Source organism: Carassius gibelio, chromosome A7 (assembly GCF_023724105.1).
Source record: "Carassius gibelio isolate Cgi1373 ecotype wild population from Czech Republic chromosome A7, carGib1.2-hapl.c, whole genome shotgun sequence".
In the NCBI taxonomy this organism is placed as follows: Eukaryota; Metazoa; Chordata; class Actinopteri; order Cypriniformes; family Cyprinidae; genus Carassius; species Carassius gibelio.
In genome coordinates, this window is record NC_068377.1 from 20,379,484 (window position 1) to 20,388,664 (window position 9,181).

Sequence of the window (9,181 nt, forward strand, 5' to 3'; positions counted from 1 at the left end):
AGTACAATGTGACTAACCAGAATAATCAAGGTTTTTAGTATATTTTTTATTGCTACGTGGCAAACAAGTTACCAGTAGGTTCAGTAGATTGTCAGAAAACAAACAAGACCCAGCATTCATGATATGCACGCTCTTAAGGCTGTGCAATTGGGCAATTAGTTGAAAGGGGTGTGTTCAAAAAAATAGCAGTGTCTACCTTTGACTGTACAAACTCAAAACTATTTTGTACAAACATTTTTTTTTTCTGGGATTTAGCAATCCTGTGAATCACTAAACTAATATTTAGTTGTATGACCACAGTTTTTTAAAACTGCTTGACATCTGTGTGGCATGGAGTCAACCAACTTGTGGCACCTCTCAGCTGTTATTCCACTCCATGATTCTTTAACAACATTCCACAATTCATTCACATTTCTTGGTTTTGCTTCAGAAACAGCATTTTTGATATCACCCCACAAGTTCTCAATTGGATTAAGGTCTGGAGATTGGGCTGGCCACTCCATAACATTAATTTTGTTGGTTTGGAACCAAGACTTTGCCCGTTTACTAGTGTGTTTTGGGTCATTGTCTTGTTGAAACAACCATTTCAAGAGCATGTCCTCTTCAGCATAGGGCAACATGACCTCTTCAAGCATTTTAACATATGCAAACTGATCCATGATCCCTGGTATGCGATAAATAGGCCCAACACCATAGTAGGAGAAACATGCCCATATCATGATGCTTGCACCTCCATGCTTCACTGTCTTCACTGTGTACTGTGGCTTGAATTCAGAGTTTGGGGGTCGTCTCACAAACTGCCTGTGGCCCTTGGACCCAAAAAGAACAATTTTACTCTCATCAGTCCACAAAATGTTCCTCCATTTCTCTTTAGGCCAGTTGATGTTTTCTTTGGCAAATTGTAACCTCTTCTGCACATGCCTTTTTTTTAACAGAGGGACTTTGCGGGGGATTCTTGAAAATAGATTAGCTTCACACAGACGTCTTCTAACTGTCACAGTACTTACAGGTAACTCCAGACTGTCTTTGATCATCCTGGAGGTGATCATTGGCTGAGCCTTTGCCATTCTGGTTATTCTTCTATCCATTTTGATGGTTGTCTTCCGTTTTCTTCCACGTCTCTCTGGTTTTGCTCTCCATTTTAAGGCATTGGAGATCATTTTAGCTGAACAGCCTATCATTTTTTGCACCTCTTTATAGGTTTTCCCCTCTCTAATCAACTTTTTAATCAAAGTACGCGTTTCTTCTGAACAATGTCTTGAACGACCCATTTTCCTCAGCTTTCAAATGCATGTTCAACAAGTGTTGGCTTCATCCTTAAATAGGGGCCACCTGATTCACACCTGTTACTTCACAAAATTGATGACCTCAGTGATTGAATGCCACACTGCTATTTTTTTGAACACACCCCTTTCAACTAATTCAACTAATTGCCCAATTGCACAGCCTTAAGAGCGTGCATATCATGAATGCTGGGTCTCATTTGTTTTCTGAGAATCTACTGAACCTACTGGTAACTTGTTTGCCACGTAGCAATAAAAAAATATACGAAAAACCTTGATTATTCTGGTTAGTCACATTGTACTGCTATTATTTTGAACAATACTGTATGTTATGGCTGCATTAAACTGAACCCATTTCATAGATTTTGTTAATTTGCCTCGGAATTCCTGTTTCTGTTGTTTGAATACCCCACTAGTCTTTTAGAACCCAAGAGTAATGCAAGGTTAATTTATTGGCCTTGATTTTTAACTTCTGTTTTTTTTTTTATAGAGTTATGAAAAAGTTCATTGTAAAGAGTTATTCCCCAAAATCCACAGCTTATTATGCTAAATGTGTTTTGGACCGATTGTTTTCCACTGAGAATAAGGCTTAAAGTGGCTTAGTCAATGAAAAACAAAGAACAATTCGGATCACATTCAGTGTCCGAGTAGATAGCTGTCATGGCTCTGGACTGATAGGAGTGGATAGTGATTATATTTAAATGTCCTCTAATTGATTCGAAGAAGCTCCTTGGCAAAGACCAGATGGATCTCTGGGTTTATTACCCAATAAAAGCATGTCGTTTTTAATAAAGGAGGAAATTCACTTATGCGAAATAGACCTCAATTAGATTGCAGAAAAGACCATTAAAATAGTCTTGTTGAGGAGTAATCCAGCATCCTTTTTCTTTATCATTTTCTTTTCATGTCCTTCCCAAGTACAAGTTCTGCGTCTGTAGGTAAGCTAACACTGCAGGCTCGTTTTCATCATTATACTCTGTGAACATGACAGAAACAGACTTCTGGCTAGATCTAACATGAAGTGTCTAAAAAAAAAGTGTGAAAAGGTCAATCTAATTTCACTTCACTTAAAGTCTAACATAAATATAAAAACACCTAATATAGCTTCTGTGATGTGCTCTTATGATGGATGATCTTAGTCTCAAAAGGTGCATTAGCTGCCCATTGCTGCAGTGATGAGAAATGTTTCTCCTTATTGGAGTTTGCTTCCTCACACATTAGCACGGACCCACCCGACCGTGCCACAGACAGACAGACAACAGACCGCTTCACATCCAGGGTTTTTCTTTCCTTCTCGTTTGTAATGGAATATTCGAGTTCAACGTTGTTACAAATTGGAAAAGACCCCACCGAAATTAGAAAATAATTAATTTTATTCACAGAGCGCAACTGATAAATCTAAACAGTAATTTACATGCATTTTAAAAGCGATTTCCTTATAAATACATTGTATAAAAATAAACAGATCACATGGTTCTGGTTGATGTTTTTTTTCCCCATTCCACTTGAGTTCAGAAATGAACTCGAAAAGGAACATCCCAGTGATTTATTACCGATAGTGATGGGCCTACTCATCTATTTTGCTTGATGCAATTTTACCACATGCTCTGCAACCATAACATCAGGCTTCACCTCACGGAGAAGTGGGCGTCCTTCTCAGCATTTCCACACTGACTGCAAGATGATAACACATGCTAATCACATAGGTAGGCTACTTCTTATGCAAGTGTCTTTTTGGAAACGAAGTCTCATGGTTGTGGACTGATATCACTTGCATTGGTTCGTTCATCATCAGAGGAACAATCGGATGAATTCAGCATGTAATTATCTCCTTCTTCGTCATCGCTGTCCCTAAAGTCCCGTATTCTGTTAGTTTTCACTGAATCGCCCTTCTGGCAGTCCTTCTCCAGTCCGTGCTTTTTGTCCTGGTCTCCTTTACCCTTTTGCTTGTCTGTCTCCTGAGCGGCTTGTTCTTTAGCCTTTTTACTGCGCTTCCATTTCATCCGCCTGTTCTGAAACCAGATCTTCACCTGGAAATATAAACATGACATGTCTCATTCATAAATAATTCAGAGCAATCGAATATAATTTGACTTTATTAATTGTAATATTTAAATGTATTTGAATGTTTACTATTAGCCTAGTAGCTATATATTAAAACAGGCCTATTTATATTCAACAAATTAATTTAGACATTTTTAAATGGTAAAAAGTGGCTGGTTTACCTGTGTCTCTGTTAGCATTAATGACGTGGCCACTTCGAAGCGTTTTGGTCTCGATAGATATTTGTTCAGCTTAAACTGGTGCTCAAGTTCAAGGAGCTGCTGGCTTGTGAACGCGGTTCTTGGTCTTCTGCACTTCCCGAGTAAGTTTGACTGCGCCTGGCCTGCAGAATTTAAAACAGAGACGGTATAGCATATGCATATTGTGTAGGCTACGACACAGCAAAAATTAAATTAGTGTTTTAGAAAACGCTAAAACAAATTTACAACATTTTTGAAATCTAAAACTTAAGATTCCAGTTAGATTCCAAAATAGGCTAGCCTAAATAAAGACCTTTATTAAAACAAATCTTTGAAGTTCTACAAAGGTTATTTTATACTCCGTTCCCTTAGAAAATTACAGACTTATAAGCAGAAAAAAAAGTTATTTGCTGAAAAAATATCGCAGAAGAGTAAAAACTAATGTTTGAGAGTGGCAAGGACTGTGCAAATATAGTTGCAAATGTAGATGCTGTTTTTCACATATTTAAATTATTAACAGCCTACAGTCATGTTACAGAATACATTACAGTTAATTCGCTATACGCACAATAGATTTTAACACACCGTGTAAATGGCACGGCGAGAAATGATAAAAGCTCTCATTCTTAAAACCCTCAAAAGCAATTCCCAATCACACACAGCCTCTATGTGTCACGGCATTGTCAGGACATCTGCTAACATTTCCACCCTATCTGATTTGTTTGGGAGAGGATTGAGAAAATCTGCAGACGAGCAGCGGAACAGAGAGACAGTGTCTGCAGTGTACACAGTTGGCAAGCTGTGGTTTTCACACTTGTCCGCCACTTTCCCTCTGTCCATTATCTGTCCATTTTAGCCCCTCTTTGAAAGAGAGAGCTCGTTCAGTCTCCGTCAGAGAACAGCTTTACTGACCCTGCACGCGCTTGTTATATCTGGCTGCTGTGATCCGTAGCTCTGAACAAAACTGATTTGATTTTATTATTTTTTAATTATTATAAATAATAAAACAGTAGTAGGGCACGTGTTGAAAATAAACAGTGTTATTCCGCAATTTCAAAATGAATACAGAATAACCAGTAAGCTAATAAAAAAACAAGTTTATTAGGCTATAGCTACAGAACATGGCCACAAAAAAGAATAAAATTAATTTGAATTTGACAATTAATAACAACAACAACAATAATAATAATAATGTTATTATTTAGCCACATGCAATTCAGATGTAACTCACCATTGAAATCTGCCATTTTAGGCAGCATCATCCCCGCGGTGGAGACCCTCAGCCAGTGGTCGAGCTGGAAGGAGCTGGCGGTGAGTTTGAGGGGGTCACTGGGGTGGTGATGGTGCGAGCCGTGCGGGTATGAGTATGACAGAGCCGGGTGCTGACCCAGTGCTGCTGCTGAATAAGTGTACATCGGATGACCGTAGAGAGCCTGAGGGGGGATCCCGGTGCTGCTCTGAGGGTGTAGTCCTAACATGCCTGAATGTAGAGAGTTTAAGAAACCCGGTTTGGGAATCAAGCCGCAAGACGATATCCTGGGGGGCGACGGAGTCTCGTTTCGAAGAGCTTCGGAGTTCGAGTTCAACTCCTGGACACTTTCGGAGGAGGATGAGACTGAAGAGGTGGGCAGGGAGGTGACCAGCGCCAGCGGCGAGGTCTGCACTTTTGGTGGATCGACAGCCAGAAGCGCGTCGATGCGAAAGTTTTTAGATTTCTCCATCTGACCCACCTCACGAACAGATTAACGTGTCGTTCACAACTTCAAAATGCTGTCACGACTGTCACCGTTGCTCTCCTTTAAGTTATGACTTTGGCCAAGGTGTGCAAGCCAGAAATCCGCTTGTCAACCGCTGCCCGAGAGGGAGTGGATTGGTCATTCACGTCATCCTTGTGGACATCCGATTGGACAGTGATTTCAGTGAGTTCTATAGCCCAGTCCTCCAAAACAATATTGTATCGTTCGTGGAAGGTGTTGGAGAAACAGAAAGTGTCCTCACTTTTAAAGTGCAATGATTAAAACAGGCTGAAATAGTTTTAAATCAGACTGAAAAATTGCATCGCTTAACAAGAACAATATTGGACGCAGTGTTTCAGTCTGTTCTATAATAAGACGAGTTATCATCATGATATCATTTTTCGAGCGTTTTTGACATGTTGATGCAAAAAAAAAAAAAAAAAAAATAGGACTAATTGAACGATGATGACTGATGAGTGCACTCGAATGTAGCCTACAAAAATTAGCAAAACTACACCCTATATGTTTATACAGTATAGGCTAAAGACAATGACTATTTGTTTGAAAAAGAAAAAGCCAACCATCCCTCTGGAAAAGCAAAGACTATGGCATTTTTTTATTTGATGATCATATGTGAATAATCTAAGTGGCATAAACGCATTTGATATTAAAAATATATTACTTTGAATTTTGAACAAAGAGGACAAATTCGTGGAAAGACTGTTCTCGCTATGAGCTTAATTGCTCCACGTTTTTTAATTGCAGTGAATATTTCTGTATATTTTTTGTTAGCTTAAGTGCTTCAGCAAAAATGTAAGGAGTAAAATAATGATTAAACTTAACAAAAAAATAAGGAAAATTTTACAAAATTATTAAACAAGTGTTTTGAGCAACAAATAGGCCTACCATGTCAATGCCATATAATAACCTTTTTGTCTAGATGGTTCAATAAAGATCTGAAATACCTTTCTGTTTGACAAAAAGTTATTTGTGGCGAAATAAGGTTCTTCAGGTTATAAAAAGGTAAGAAAGAGATTGTTCTTTAAAGAACCTTTTAGGCTACTAAATCGTTCTTTGTGGAACCAAAATGGTTCTTCTATGGCATCACTCTGAAGAACCTTCTGAAGCACCTTCATTTTTAAGAGTTTAGGCTATTTAAATAAGTAAATCGTATACATTTCCAATAGCATGTAAAACACATGTAACAACTTGTCCTCCTTTTTAGCGGGTGAAAATATCCTTATAAGTTACTCCTGCCTGAATACTTTAGCCTACTGTACACATAGACTATACAATTTGTTTATCTAAGAAATATGATGATATCGGAATTTTACTCTGGAGGATAAAATTCACAGACTTATTTTAATTTGGGAGGATTCTTTTAAGGCGTTTGAAACGCATAGAAAAGTATTGCTAGGGAAAACATTATTATATATATTTTTTTTGCGTCGGTCTTTATCCATCTTTTAGACGGAAATAAAAAAATAGCTATATATTACACGATTAACGATTAAATTAGTCTGTGGGCTTTTATAAGCGTTTGACATGTTTTAGCAACTTTTTGTATGTTAAATTATTTTAACATTATAGGGTATAGTAAAAATAATACAAAATAAAATAATGGGCTATAAATTAAATACTAGGCCTATGGATAGGCTATTACAAAAACCCAGTGCAACGGGATTATAAAATATTTGTCGCATTTATCAAAACAGCGCCATATTTGTGATTATAACAGTCCATTCGAACAATGTTCGTCGAATTAATATCGAGACTATTTATTCGGCGTAATCATGGGCAAAAAACAAGACCTTTGTGAATTTTAGAAAATAAATGTAAAGGAAAAAATACAGGCTATAGCCTATTGACATGTTTTCAAGTGTCTTCGGTAAATGTTGGATCTCGCGCTCTTTAAATCGAAATCATTAATGTTTCTTCAAGCACATGGAGGGATGTGGATGTGGAGGACCCGTGTCTACGGGGTTCTAGTCCTCTTTAAAATAAGCCTCTTTAAGCTAATGGAGGAAGAGGTCAGGGGGAAAATTATTGACACGCTGTTGCCCTTAACCTGTCTACCAATAAAGCGGATTGGTTTTCCTCAATTCATCAGCTAACCACTCTCCAGAGACTTCTCGCACGCGTTTATTTGCTCTGGGGAAATCAACAAGTCACGGGCCGAAAGAAGAAGAATAACAGGGTGCAATAATGATGCAGTGACTAATTCTGTAATAGAAATCACTAAGCCAGAAAAGCGTAATTGCTAACAACATAACAATTAGGCTAGCTATCACTGCACAGTATATGTCTATTGCTGAGTGTGGCCCAGAAAGTATTTGGACGACACTGGAACACGAAAATGTTTTTATGTGATTTATACAGCGCAACAATAAATGCATAAAGTGTTATGTTTGGATCTTGCTACCTGGAATCCCACTAGTTCCTCTCAATCCAATGCAATTGTGTCTTTAAACACATTACGGCCGCTTTGTCCCCTTCCCAGTTTTAATTTCATTAAGGGATCGCATGCATATTTCTATCAGTGAAACATGCAGCCATGGACCTGCGTCAGAGAGATTTATGGCTCTTTTTCATCACATCAGGAGAGAGTAAAATTATTATTGCACCCTGAGATAGAAGGGCCTGGGACTCTCCTCAAAGCTGTTCATTCGCTCAGTAATTACTTTCACAATTAAGTGGAACACATATCATCACAATGACAAATTGAAATAGTTTATATATTAATTATCCATGGTAAATGTGTTCATTATGAAAAGCCAATTTAACGGGACCTCCACTGTCTCTTTTATTGCAATAAATATTTTCGATCATAATGGCACAAATGGGCAGTGTGTTGAAATGTAGCTATATTACACTGCTTTAAAACACATTTGGGACTCATAATATTTTTTATAAATTTAATTGGTGGTGTAGGCTACAATGAATAGTTCTAGCATCAAAAGTCACCAGGAATCCAATTGCAGTAGCGCCATGATTTCTTTCCCCCAAGGACTCTGAACATGAAGATAATTTCTTTTAAACGTACTGCATATTTTACCAATTCCTTCTCGGCTATAAGCGCTTTTCTGTTTCATCTGTTTGCTTTGATAAGCCTTATTATCTCTTAAAATGATTCACTTGTCCAAACAAACCAGTGAACTAGCCTGAAAGCCATGTGTCACTTAACTGGTAGACTCCACTAATGTGATGAATAACCGACACACATCTCGGTCAGTGGTGTAATTTAAAATGTGCTTTAAACGAGATGACCCACAAGTCCCCTCTCTCCGTGACACGAGCCCGTGATTGACGACGTCACCAGATGTCAGGCTAATTTAAATGAATTAATTTCATACCCGTCGCTGTTTATTGAAATGACTGCCTCATGAGAGAAATGTTAAACGCAGCATATCTTTTCTAACAAATGTATTTATGAAATCAACAACAACCCTTATGATTTAAGATGAACAAGCAGGTAGCAAGATTTCAAGACTTGCAGCCCAATTTAAACAAGTTGCAATGTAAAACTGTATAAATATGTATTTGCCCCCCTACAACCATCGAATCTGCACAGTTAACATGATTTAAAACAATAATAAAGAAAGCTACAGTGTTGCATTATAATATTCCTAGTTAATGTGAAAACTGTTGCCTATTTCTTATTAATGTTTCTCAAGCTAAGCTTTTACATTTTACTCACTGGCAGATGAATGATCATAGATCAAAATGTAGATTTGTTTTTGTATCTGGAGTCTAATGATTTCAACAATTGTAACCTGACTGCAAATGAAAAGTACCAGCACCAAACAGACTCAAATACTGAAGATTTACAGATTAAGAATATACATTTTTTATTGGTTTGTGAAATTCAAGTGCAATTTGGAGCAAGATAAAAGCAAGAAGAAGACAGAATAAAAGAGCA

At 37.6% G+C, this 9,181-nt stretch overlaps 1 protein-coding gene across 1 annotated transcript; it reads right to left on the reverse strand.

Moving 5' to 3' along the window:
* Window positions 1-2,638: 2,638 nt before the first annotated feature.
* LOC128016307 (motor neuron and pancreas homeobox protein 1-like) lies at window positions 2,639-5,334 on the reverse strand. Its single transcript, XM_052600794.1, has 3 exons — window positions 4,758-5,334; window positions 3,509-3,669; window positions 2,639-3,313 (listed from the first exon to the last, which is right to left on the reverse strand). Exons 1-3 carry the CDS (start codon window positions 5,245-5,247, stop codon window positions 3,032-3,034), a joined length of 933 nt encoding a protein of 310 aa, XP_052456754.1. The 5' UTR covers window positions 5,248-5,334; the 3' UTR covers window positions 2,639-3,031.
* Between the last annotated feature and the right edge of the window lie 3,847 nt (window positions 5,335-9,181).

Bases quoted from the DNA above. Each gene is read 5' to 3' on its own strand.
- LOC128016307 (XM_052600794.1), bottom strand. From the start codon at position 5,247: ATGGAGAAATCTAAAAACTTTCGCATCGACGCGCTTCTGGCTGTCGAT. The intron at 3,670-4,757 runs GTGAGTTACATC...TAAATTCTGCAG, and splicing joins TAAAATGGCAGATTTCAATG to GCCAGGCGCAGTCAAACTTA. The intron at 3,314-3,508 runs GTAAACCAGCCA...TTATATTTCCAG, and splicing joins TAATGCTAACAGAGACACAG to GTGAAGATCTGGTTTCAGAA.